The 13,221-nt window shown below is 46.2% G+C and overlaps 1 protein-coding gene across 2 annotated transcripts in view; it reads right to left on the reverse strand.

Annotated features, from left to right (window-relative positions):
- The window catches only part of PLCH2 (phospholipase C eta 2), a 303,870-nt gene that overhangs the window by 81,723 nt on the left and 208,926 nt on the right, over positions 1-13,221 (reverse strand). For both annotated transcript variants that reach the window (XM_039509130.1, XM_039509129.1), the window contains 2 exons: positions 9,038-9,281; positions 7,282-7,411 (listed from right to left, as the gene is read on the reverse strand). In XM_039509130.1, the coding sequence (XP_039365064.1) occupies positions 7,282-7,411; positions 9,038-9,281 (374 nt within the window). The remainder of the gene's footprint in view (positions 1-7,281; positions 7,412-9,037; positions 9,282-13,221) is intronic.

A 13,221-nucleotide genomic window follows, 5' to 3' on the forward strand; every position in this document is an offset into this window, starting at 1 on the left:
ATGAAGCCAGGCACTGAGCTAAGACAGTTACCAGACACAGTAGCACATACTCCTTGGAGATGGGCCTGGACTCCTTCCCTCCAGCTGGCCTGGGATTTTTAGAGGTCAAGGAACTCTCCCTTAGCTGGTGGTAGCAGGGCAGCCACTAGAGGGTGACATGATTCCACAGGCCAGCATTTAATGGCCTTCTGTGGCATGTGTTAGGGTCAGAAGCCCTACCACACCCACTAAGGAGTCCAGCACCCCCAGAGGTGCTACAGACCCTCTTAGTGCTCAGAGACTGCAAGGACATGGATGCAAGTGTGTCAGGAATACTGTGTGGGGAGGATGGGGAAAACCTTTACGTTAATGTGCAGGGCTGGCCACAACCTAACTAGGTTGCCAGGGTTTCCATGCAGCTTAAGCTTATTTCTCAGTTGAGAGGTATCCCCTGCAGTGCTGTGAGCCCAGACTTTGCACTAGTGCACAAGTCCCAGAACAAACCTACTAAGTTTCAATTTGCACATGTGTTTTATTCATCAGAAACAGCGCGGATGGTTATAAATGTCAGGGCTGTGATGGCCAAAGCTGACCAGGGGAACAGAGTGCCCAATTCTCCTGGGCACCTTTGGAAAAAAGTCTCAGCCCAGAGTTTTAAAATCCCTCCTATTTTATTCATCCTAGACTTTATTCAGTAACACAGACAAACTTGCTGGGTGTGTGAGGTTTACGGTTGAAAGACATCACTATAAGCAGCACCTGTCCTGGTTTTTCCACCTTTTAGCTGTGAGCTGTTATCAGTGCAGCAATTTCTATACCTGCAGGACACCAGAGACACTGAAGTTATAGGTACAATATATGCCCATGTATATGCTAGGGTAACCTGTATTTTGCAGTTGCTGGAGGTTTCTCAGCCTCTGCAATAGCTTCTCCGTCCCTCACCCCACTCCTGCAAGCCACAGAACCATTCTGTTTTCCATGCTCCAGCTGAGCAAATCCTACCATTGTATATCCATAGAGGAATCTACATTGGACACAAGAGACAGCAGGGCAGGCTTCAGCATCAGCTGTCAGCAGGATGAAGAAAACACAGCAGAAAAAGTTGCAGGCTAAAAATATTTTCTGCCCCGAGGCACCAGAATAAATCATCTACCACAGTCAGGAGGCAGGGGAAGGAATTCAGAGGCTGCGTCTTCTCTCCTCACAATCAAGCCGGATCATTTCCAAAGTACCACCTTGCTCCTGCCTCCCCTCCTCATTTTCCTATAAAACTCAAAAGAAAAACCAAAATCATAAGCCATAAAGTCTATCCTCAAAGGCTGCTTGTGGTGGGTGTGAGGGTAATGCTGCCTTCCAGTAAGCAAGAGATTAACTTTGCCTTCCTTTCCCCCCGCAGTTGCACTGAGAAGGGAAGAGCAGAAGGAGAGGAATCCAGAATGGCATGTACACCGGTACCGAGGGCTGGGAAACCCAGCTGGGGAGGGGTGGTTTTGTTCTGGCTGGGATGTTTGTAAAACGGATTGATTGACTTGATTTCTGCTGGGTCACACCAGCAGTTAGGGTACGTCTACGCTACCCGCCAGATCAGTGGGAAGCGACTGATCTATCGGGGATCGATTTATCACGTGTAGTATAGACACGATAAATCGATCCCCGATCACTCTCCCGTCGACTGCTGAACTCCAGCTCGGCGAGAAGCCGAAGCAAAGTTGACAGGGGAGCCACGGCCGTCGATCCAGCGCCATGAGGACGCGAAGCGAGTCATTTTAATTCGCTCCAAGATACGTTGACTTCAGCTACACTATTCTCGTAGCTGAAGTTGTGTATCTTAGATCGACACCCCCCTCCGCCAGTGTAGACCAGGCCTATGAGTAACAACAATACAGGCGGGGCAGTAAGGGCTATTCAGACAGGGTCTGCATTGCAAGGGAAAATCGAACTCTGCTCCCGCCCTAGGGCAATGTTACAACTAATTGTTATTGTTACTAGTAGTGAATCCATTTTCCTAGTGCCTTTCATTGGAGGATCTCCATGCACTGCCCAGACAGTGAACCTATGCACCACCCAAGCCCTGAAAATAGGATTTAAGCAGTGTCTAGCCCTCTGCACAGGGTTGCATTTCACCCACAGTCACACAGTGGGTCAGCACAGGGCCGCCCAGAGGATTCAGGGGGCTTGGGGTCTTCGGCGGCAGGTGGCCCCTGCCACCGAAGATCTAGCACTTCGGCGGCGGGTCTCGGGGCAGAAGGACCCCCCGCCACAGGTCTTCGGGGCACTTCGGCGGCATGTCCCGGGGCGGAAGGACCCCCCCACCGCCGAAGACCTGGAGTGGAAGAAGCTCCAAGGGCCCGGGCCCCACGAGAGTTTTCTGGGGCCCCAGGACTGAGTGAAGGACCCCACTCCAGGGCCCCCAAAAAACTCTTGTGCGGGCCTCTGTGGGGCCCGGGGCAAATTTCCCCACTTGCCCCCCCCTCTGGGCGGCCCTCGGTCAGCAGTAGAGCTGGTCAGAGAATGCAGAAGCCCCAGTTACAGAAGTCCCTAGACAACATGCCAGGGAACACTGGACTACAGAGATTGGCACTGAATGGTTACTGGAAGATCATTTTTGGGCTCCTCCCAACTGAGACGCAAAGCATCAGAGCTCACTCAAGGAAGGTCTCATAGCACAGTGACCACCAAACTAGGATTTCAAAGGAATCTGGTAGCAGTTCAAACCGTACTGTGCCTCAACTGCATTTCCCCTGACTGCAGTTTGGAATGGTTTTCACCCAACTGATTACATATACAGGTCAAAGGCTGTTTAACACTGGCAACGACTTCAAGATTCCTTGTTTGTCTAGCTACAGAGCAAGAGGAGAGGCCCACTATGTCAAGGCAGATTCATTCCAGTCCTATTGGACCAACAGAAGCACAGAGAATCCAGAAGGCTGGATAGAAAAACTCTAGGAAGATGAAGGGATAGACTTGGAGACAAATCTTTTGCCACAGTCTGAAACCAGTTGCAGTCTGTACAAGAGCTGTACAAGTCTGTACAGGAGCTGGAGACACTACCTGGCCAAACAGTAAGAGAGGAAGGATGGTCTAGTGGTTAGGGCACTAATCTAGAACTTGGTAGACTTGGGTTCAATTCCCTGCTCTGCCACAGATTTCCTATGTGACCTTGGACAAGTGTAAAATGAGGATAATAGCACTGCCCTACCCCACTGGGGTGTTCTGAGGGTAACAACATTAAAGACTGAGGTGCCCAAAATCTCAGAGGGTCATTGGGAACTGAGTGCCTCACTCCTTGGAAATCCCACCATTTAGATTTTTTTAAAATGTCCCTTCTCTCCAATTTCCAGCACATCATCAACAGCAAGGCCGCCTCTTTAAAATTCTGCTACTGTTGGCATGTTTCTGAGTGAGGCACATGGCATACAGCAACGGCTACAGTTGTTTGCCTACTATAAAAACACCACACTGACTTAATTCCCATCAGGGTCCCATGCAAATCAGCTTTTTGATCATTGGTGTGGAGGCAAAGATGTATCTTTAATCCTCTCCTATTCAATTAGACAATAAACTGGGTCAAGGACAACAGCAGAACTAATTGCAAAGGAGTAGCTATCTGCATTGCAACAGACATGTATGCAGTGTTGTTGTAGCTGTGTCAACATGACATATATGAGCATCTGCATACTTGATACAGCAGGTGTGATCGGAGGAGACCAACTCAGTGACTGGACTTCAGATCAACAGGAATGTCAAGAAAGATTTCTCTGCAACAGTCATACAGATACATGCTTTGGCCATATCTAGCAATGTTATCTTTGATGTCTCACTGCCCCAACAAGAAACCCTGATAAAGCAATTTAGCAGAAAGTTATCTGATATTGAGTGGGCTTCAAATTTTTTTTGTTTTTTTTTGCCAGTGAATGTCTTTGGATATAAAAGAACCAGACTTTACACTTGTCTGCAGAGAAGTCTATCACCAAACCAGACTTTAAGAAACCAATTTTTACAGTGCTGCTGTATAAATGGGAGATATGACTTGTTAAGTTCTCCACTACAAAGGCTTCAGAGGACAGATCCTCAGCTGATGTCAATGGAACTAGGACAGTTACACCACCTGAGGACCTGACCCCAGGACAGGATATGATGCTAAAACACATGCACCTTACAAATGTCCTTCCTTGATCAGGGAAGTTTTGGAGGAATCCTCTGCATCTTACCAGCAGAGTACGTTTTAAACAAAATATGTGAGACCCAGAGGTCAGCAACATCTTATTCCAATGAACAAAGATCTTATCGTAGTCAAGTTTCCTAACTGCTTTTGTTTTTCCAGCAGCCATCTGTTATGCGAGGACTTTATTGAGGATGTAAGCTATGTTTTCTGTGACTGTCTTAGCATGCTTTGGGGCATTTTAAAGGGAAATTATTATAATCAAGCTACAGCTTCCAAAATGGATTTGGTCCATATTCTACAAGACAGGTTAGTGCACAAGTCCCATGATGATGGTCAGAACAGACTCAGCCCAACAGAACTAGAGAGTAGATCTCAGATTCAGGGCTCCTGAAAAAAAAACACCAATGCCACCTCTTAAAAAAAAAAAAATCTCTACATTCACTATAGTCCCTGGGGTGATGGCTCATGTCTAGACTGAATTTTAATTAAAAACTAGCTTAATAGGTTCACCACCTCACCAAGTAGCTGCCCATGTACACAGAATTCAGCTCCTAAGGAGACTAACCCCTTCTCACCCAATCTTGCACATACAAAAAGAGGGTCCCATTGGTGGGCTTCTGGGTTTACTGCCTGGCAGCTTAAGGTTATATTTTCAACAGCAGGATAAAAATAGCAGGAATTTGGACAGCCAGTTATCCCCTGTATTAAGCCAATCATATTCCCAGTCTCTCTTAGGCACACTCTCCCTCTCCCCACAGACAATCAATTCCTTTCACCTCACTCATTGCCCCCACCCCCGTAGCCGGAACCTCTACAAGAGCATTTTAGCCCAACTCAAGTGGACATTTAAACAAAGATCGACTCCAAGCCCAGCCACAGATCTTTTCTTTCTCCACTGACTATGAGCAACATATTCTGGGCTAAGCACCCAGCATGCAGGAGGAGAAAGGTTGGGCACTTTACTGGGCGTCCCATAATTTATGCACTAGAAGCAGTGCCATTCACAGAGTGCTGTGCGAAAGGGAGCGTGGCAGTCATCATTACTCAACAGAGATTTGTCAGGAGGATTAAGACATCATTTGAAAGAACAGTCAGAGCACTTTGAAGAAAGGAGGAAATGCCAAGAGAGATCCCTGGAGTCAAGAGGGAGATAACATCTTAGCAACTCATGTGACCTAATTCTAGGCCAAACTTAAAGAAGAAGAGCGACAGTGAAGAGGGAGGAAAGGGAGTGACAGAGAAGGAAGGTGAAGCCACAGCCCCACTGTTGCACACAGTAATCACCCCAAGCAGCTGTCCACAGCAATGCAATGACTTCCCTGTTTGCCAACAGCCTGGCATCATGCATGAGTCACTTCACCCTATTTAGCAACAGCACTTTGCTAGACCATTAAAAATTAGGACAATTAGGTTAGTGAAATGGGGATTTAGCTACAGATCAGGTCACTGGAAACTGAGCCCTTAGAGTAGGTAGCTTTCAAAGTCATTGGACCTAAATCCAGGTTCTGCTAATTAAGGTGTTTCTCAGTCAATCCATAGGATCTTTAAGTTTGTATCTACATTTCCCTCCCATAGTACTCCTTCGGAGTCATTTCTTCCTTTCAAACTTGGGAACGGCACCCCAGTTATTTGTAGAGCAAAAGTTCTGCTCACAGAAGTTACTTGGTGAGAGGCCGCAGCTGGCTTTTGGAAAAAGCACGTGGTTTGCGAGCACAGTCCACCTAGTCACCATCACCAAAGGAGCAGTCTATTGCACGTGGAAGAATGCCCATTTCACTCCACAGCTGGAAATGATCAAGGATAATCAATGACCATAGAAGACCAGGTTTATAACAATACTGGTCAAATTTTGATACTCTGTGAGAGAAAGGGTATCACCCTACTCCATGAGTGGTCCCAACAAGTTCCTTACTTCTGGAGTTAGAGGAATCATAAGACTGGAAGGGACTTCGATAGGTCATCTAATCCAGTCCCCTGCAGTCATGGCAGGGCTAAGTATTATCTAGACCAGTGGTCCCCAACGCGGTGCCCGCCTAGTGCCCAGCAGGGGGGAGAAGCCGTGGCCCTGTGCCTGCCGGGGACAGAGAACTCCAGGGCTGCGGACTACGGGCGCCGGTGTTCTCTGTCCCCGGCAGGCACCAGACCGCGGCTTCTCTCTGATTTCGAAGCCGGAGAGAAGCCGCGGCTCCATGCCTGCAGGGGACAGAGAACTCCGGGGCTGCAGGCTGCGAGCATCGGTGTTCTCAGTCCCCGGCAGGTGCGGGGTCGCGATTTAAGCCAGAGAGAAGCCACAGCCCCGCGCCTGCCGGGGACAGAGAACTCCGGGGTTGCAGGCTTCATTCTATGTTAAAGTAAGAATAATAAATATATTTGGACCAGCAGTTCAACAATGTTTTTACTTTTTTAAAATAAGATGAAAACTGTTTATGATATTTATTTTGTAAAATTTTTCTTACAGGTAGATAAAAAAAGAGCAAATTCACATGGTAAAGTGAAAGAGTAATTGCCGAATAATTTAATTAATACCTTTTACATGTAAAAATTACCCTTTTTATCTTATGGATTCATATATTATATAATGTTAAATATGATGTTTTTCATATTATTTAATGTACAAATACAAAATAAGCCTTGAAAAATTGTTGGAGCCCGCTCCACTCTTCTGAAAACATGAATGTGCTACTGGGCACAAAAAGGTTGGGGACCACTGATCTAGACCGTTCCTGACAGGTGTTTGTCTAACCTGCTCTTAAAAATCTCCAATGATGGAGATTGAGATTCCTCCAATGAGGAAGGCATGGTTCAATGCAAGTAAGGGTGTGGGAATCTGGCCCCAAGCATAGGAGGGTAGGGCATGGAAACTGACAGAGGCAGATGCGCTTTTCTTGTCCTTACACTGTAAAACTCCAGAAGCAACTTGGTGCAAATATCTTTTCCCTTTGCAGCTAAGAATTTACTCATGACCCTTTTGTTTCCAGAATTCTCTCTGACTTTCTGAAACGCACAATGCGGCATCCAGTGAGGGAACAAAGAGGAATTTGCTAGCAAAGCATTTACTCTCTCTCCTGTCGTGTTGCACATTAGATCTCTGCAGCTCAGCCCTTTCCCCCTTAGAAATAATCATTTTCACTTCTTACCTTAAACATTTGCTTGACTTTCTGTCGGGGGAGGTTCACATTCAGTTTGTGCATCAGCTGGAGCACCTCGTTAATACTCAAACTGCAATCACCATTCTTATCGGCCTCATCAAAGGTTTGCTTCAACCACATTTAATTGGAGTTAAGAAAGGCAATGGAGCATCAAGGGACCTTACTGGACATTATTTGGCCTGGTCTATACCTAAAATGTATGTGGACCTAATTCACACTCCTGAGAGATGTTGTTAAGCTGCTCTACGCCCCCAGTATAGACACCGTTAGGTCAATAGAAGAAGATACTTCCATTGACCACTAAAATCTTCTTCTGTTGACCTAGCTACCACCTCTCAAGATGGTACATCTAGTAGAGTGGTGGAAAGACCCCCTTTGTCACCAAAGAAAGTGTCAACTCTGCAAGTGCTACAGCGGCACAGCGGCAGCACTACAGATTAGTGGACTTTCTACTGAAACTATAAACCACACATAAAAATCAAAGAAACAGAGCTGAAAGGGATCTCAAGAGGCCATCAAGTCTGACCCCCTGTGCTGAGGCAGGACCAAGTAAACCTAGACCGTCCCAACTGGTGTTTGTCTAACCTGTTCTTAAAAACCTCCATTGACAGGGATTCCACAGCTTCCCTTGGAAGCTTTTTCAGGAGCTGAACTGCACTTACAGTTAGAAAGATTTTCTGAAAATCTAACCTAAGATAGCTTAACTAGAAAAACAATAAAGCAGCTCTGTTGCCCATAAACTAGATTTGTCACTGGGAGTTCTGGCAGCCTAAGCCGGATATAAACCCCTCCAATCCAAATGATGCAAATGCACCTCAGGTGCTGTATACAAGCTTTCAACCGGTTCGCAGCACCTTTCCTCGCTGGCACTCGTTAAACAGATTATTGGTCCCAAAAAGTGCTGAAGTTCTTTGCAGCCTTCCTAAAGGCTGACAGTTTGTCACACACCTTGTTATGGTGCCTCTTTCCCAGGCTAGGATCTCAGACTGCTCAACCTAACGCTACCTTGCAGCTGTTAGCTAAAGGGACCCCAATGCCCTTTTCTTCTAACCAGCACAAGAACATTCCCCCGTAAAGGGAAATAATAGCTGGCTACACGCCATAGTAGGGGACAGGCTTTCCTTTACGGAACAGGATCTAATAAGCAGCAAAGGCTTCCTACCTGCCAGAGTTAACATCAGAGATACCGTACAGTGACCATCACCAAAGAGACAATATTTGGCAAGTCTATAATCTGTTTCCTAGTCTAAGTACAGGGAAAGAAAATGAGGCATCTCGGAGAGATCTCACTGTGTGGTCACTGGCAGCAAATTCGGTCTTGCAGTGGTGATCACAGTAGACAGCCTGCAATAGCCCAGCACAGCGGAGTGATACAGGTATTGCAATAAGCAGATATCGACGGTGCCTTTAGCATCTCAGCAGCAGCCCCGAGCCAGGATCTCACTGCCTAATTTGGGGTTTGATGTACTTTTGTCCATGCAGACAATTTCCTCCTCCTCCAAACGGGAGTGCACAGAAGGGGGAAATCTCCTCCAGGATGAAACAGAGCATGGAACACTGCACCCCATACTCAGGTGTGTAGGGCCCTTTGGGAACAGGAGCATGTGACAGGACCCGTTGTGCAACTCTATGCCTTGCACTTGCTGCCAGTGAAATAAGCACTAAGGACAGCTCCACAAATTCCTTTAGGAGTGATACCGCCCCACCCTGCTAGACTCCCTCCCCCCACAGCACAGAAGGATATTGGTCTCTGGTCCTCTGCCGTTTTGACAGGCTGTCTTCATCGCTGATCCCTGCCATCAGGTACTTGAGCCCCGTGATCCAGGTGCGCGCCTCCTCCCCGCTGGAGGACACCAGGTCGAGAGACTCCATGTGGTCTCCATAGTAGATGCTGAAGCAGCAGTTGGGGTCGAAGCTGCCATCGGCGTAGCGCTGGAAGATCTCCGACTGCTTCCCCTCACATACCTCCTGCATGGAGTCAATGGAGACTAGAAGAACAAGAGAGGCATGTGGCTCGTTAGAGACAGTCAGTGGAAGATTATTAGTGTTAGTTAGTTACAATCAGACTCTTGGAGGGAAAAGGGTCCTTTTCTTTGGAAAAACAAATCACCCCCTTTATCCTCATTGCTGAGCATTACCACTTGGCCAAGGACTTAACAAATGAGAGCTTTGCCACTGGGAGGCGAGGCAGGGGGGGAATGATTTGTAACAAAATGTGCTCAGACAAGCAGCCAGATCTTATTTTAGTCTGAGAAGGTGAAGGGGCATGAGGTAATCTGCATATTAATACAACAGGCTCTTATGACACACAGTTTAGTTTCTAGTACTCTCGTGCCTTTCCTTTAAGCTTTTGTAACCTCTCTGTATTGACATTCAATTGTTAGTGACTCTTTTCCACTATTCTTTGTGGATATATTTGAGTTTCTATATTCTCCAGCTAGAAATAAAATCAAACACAGTTTGCACATTACAGTGGTTTCCCTACACCCAATCCATTGTAAAAGGAGCCTACACATTGTCTATGAAAGAGTCAGAAGCACATGCAGCCAGCCAGCCCCCGCCATGTCCTCACCAGCGTTTACACAGGCATATGGAAATAGACAGGCTTCCTAAACACACACAGTATTATTTTACAGTTTACCATGAAATGCAGCTGGATGCTATTTACGTAGATCCACCCAAATTTAGCCAGTCTTGCTACTTGGTTTCCTTTTTGCTGTCTCCACAGCACATGGGATTTCTTCATTCCTGTCCTTCATAGAGACAGACCCAAGCTGCAAAGTTTTGAGGCGGGATTCCCCAAAGGTCAGATCTCGGGGTGTTGGCTTGAGCTCCATTTCCTCTCTCGACGTGCAGTGCAGCAGCAGCTTTTATTATTTTAATGCGTCTTCTCTGTAGTGCTTTTACCTTAAGAATAAACTAGGCTTGCATAAAAAGAGCTGTGTGGTATCTATAGCTGTGGGCACATCATACTGTTGACCAAGGCAGGCCTGTTTGAGCAGCCCGTCTTTGCTGGGAACAGCTCAGCCTGGAGATACCCCAGTCAGAAGGGAGAGATGTGTGTCTCCACCCAAGAGAGAAGTGATGGCAGGGTTGCCGGAAGCCTATAAGTGGGTGCCTTTACTGAAGGGAAATATAGGGGCAGTTACACTGCATTCTGACCTAAGTCATTTAGGGTGTCAGCATGTTGACCTCTCTAGGGAAGGATGAGCAGAGAGGAGATGGGGTCTTGTTATGTTGGGGGTCATTAATGGGAACCCATCAACCAGTTGTTTGATCTACAAATACAGTTGCAGAGATGCTTGAGGCTGAGGCTGTGGCCATGGAAAGAGCTGGCAGAGGTGTCCTACTGTCCCCATTTCTCCCCCTTTCTCCAAATCAGTAGGGTTCTAGCCACTGATACCTAGAACATGCCATGAGGTTTGGAATGGATCACTAGGTTGGCAGGAGGGCTTCACCACCCCAAGAGGCAGGGCCTTCACCAAAGGGAGAAGCAACACCGTCCACATAATAGTGTCTTCGCTAAGTGCTACAGTGGTGCAACTCCACCGGTTCAGGTGCAGCTCCACCGGTTCAGCTGCAGCGCTGTAAGTGTAGACAAGCCCAGAGCTCTTCTTCAGGTCTGGGAAAGGTTCTCTCAGTGTCACAGGAAAATGCAAGTACTGAACAATCTGTTCCCCCTTGCATTTTGCTGTGACGCTGGGAGGACCTTTCCCAGACCCAAAGAAGAACTCTGTGTGGCTCGAAAGCCTGTCTGGTTCACCAGCAGAAGTTGGTCCAGTAAAAGATATTACCTTACCCACCTTGTCTCTCTAATATTATAAATAGAGAAATGCTGCTGAGTTGGGTTTAAGGCCTTTGCAAGCTCAGCCAACAAAGGACACAGGCAGCAACAGAAGAGGCACATCCTAGTCTGTTGTGAAGCATCCTGTAAATCTTCTTGGCTAAGATTAAACACAGTATCAGTAGAACATCTCTAATAATGATAGTGCTTAGAGCCCTCAAGTGGGATCCATTGCGCTAGGCACTGTACATACGCAGAGAGACGGTCTCTGCACTGAGGAGCTTATGATCTAAATAGACAAGACAGGCAAAGGGAGACAAAACAGATGAACAGAGAGGTGAAGTAACTTGCCCAGGTCACACAATAGCTCAGTGGCAGAGCCAGGATCAGAACCCAGGTACCCTGACTCTCAGACTATCCACTGAACCACACTGCCTTTCCTATATCCTAGTGCCATTTACTCAGGAATGAATTCTTGCCTTTGCAGGACTTGATCCAACTGATCATTAACATCTCTAGCTACCAGGTTCCTTCCTACATCTAGGTTTGGGAGTAAATTACCAAGATATTGGTAACATTTGTCAACCCGCATTCCTCTTCCCCTTGAATATACAAATCTTAAAAAGCTATAGAATGCTCTTCCGTTTAATGAAACAGTGTCTAGCATCCACATGCACTCAGAGCCAGCACATCCGATAATTATTTGAACAATTTGTTTCCCTTCTAAAGATCCTAGATCCGGAGCGTCAAGAAGAGAAATTTTAACAATAAAATAAACCCCAGCACAGAATGTAATTTTGCAGATTACAGTGTCCTCCTGAGATTACAAGAAGCGTGGCTCTCCCTAGAAGCAGACATCTGTTTGCTATGGTATGTGACTGTGCAGCTAGAGAGTATACATTACACAGATCTACACATGCCAGAAGTTTAAAAGATTTAAAAAAGGAAAAGTGTTGTAGCAGGGCAAAAATCCAAACTGCACCATTAACTGTTTCTAGGGGAAAAGCAGTTTAGATCAAACTGACATAAGGAGAACATTTAAAATCCAACACAGACTCCAGTCCCAGGCAGAATTTCTTCATTTGAAATTAAACTAAGCAGAAAACACCAAATTTGTGTTTTGTTATATCAATGCCCTCTGGACTTACTGTTATTTAGCAAGTGGGTATGGAACATTCACAGACACACACAGAGCTCAAATAGCATTAGACAAAGCAAATGTCAAAACAGGAAATGCAAAAAATAGACTTAACATCCGGTTTATGAGCTCTCTGTGCTTGCTGACAGCACAGCTCACGCCAAGGACAACGTAAATGCCAATCACAGCCTTTAATATTCCAGAGCAGTCTATTTATGTGCAGTCATTTTACAAAATGGGGCAAAAATTTAATATGTTGGACGTTATCCAGGTGGCTTGGTACGCTAGTCAAAATTGGAAAGGGGTCGCATTTCCAAATGCTCATAAACCTCGCCCAGGGATGGTGGGCACTTTTGAAAAATCTATGCTAAAACAGACAAAGGAAGTATTATTATTCCCATTTCACAGATGGGAATCCTGAAACACAGAGAGATTAAATGACTTGTCAGAGGTCACAAAGCAAGTTTATTGCAGAGCCAAGAATTGAACCTAGATCTTCTACATCCTAGTCCGCTATGTCCCTAAGCACTATGCAAGCACCCCTCTCAGACTAGGTGTCCTCCCTGTGCATCTTTACGTGCCAACAAACAGGTCACGTGAAGAGATGCAGATTGTGCCAACATTTACATTCATATTTGTAGTTATAAAAGGGGAAACACTAAGGTTAATTTGGTCCCCAAGCTCTCCGTCTCCTGCTCCTCCCCTCGACGTGATGGTTGTCAGACACCTCTCTGCAGCGTTTCCTTGCTAGCACAGTTTCACACATCTCGTTAAGTAGCTCTTGTTAAACAAATAATTGAAGTCCCTGTTTTCTTGCAGGTTACAACTCGTGTCTGTGAAGCAATCATTGCTTTTCAATCATTTATGCTTTCATTGGAGTGGATCAGCCACCATCTGGTGAAAAGAGACACTGAAAAAAACACAAACGCACACATGCACACACATTTGGGGAAAATATAACAAAGCGGCCCCCGTTAAAGAATGAAAGTCCCGACAGGAAACCCCC

Source organism: Mauremys reevesii, linkage group 21 (genome assembly GCF_016161935.1).
Source record: "Mauremys reevesii isolate NIE-2019 linkage group 21, ASM1616193v1, whole genome shotgun sequence".
NCBI lineage: Eukaryota > Metazoa > Chordata > Testudines > Geoemydidae > Mauremys > Mauremys reevesii.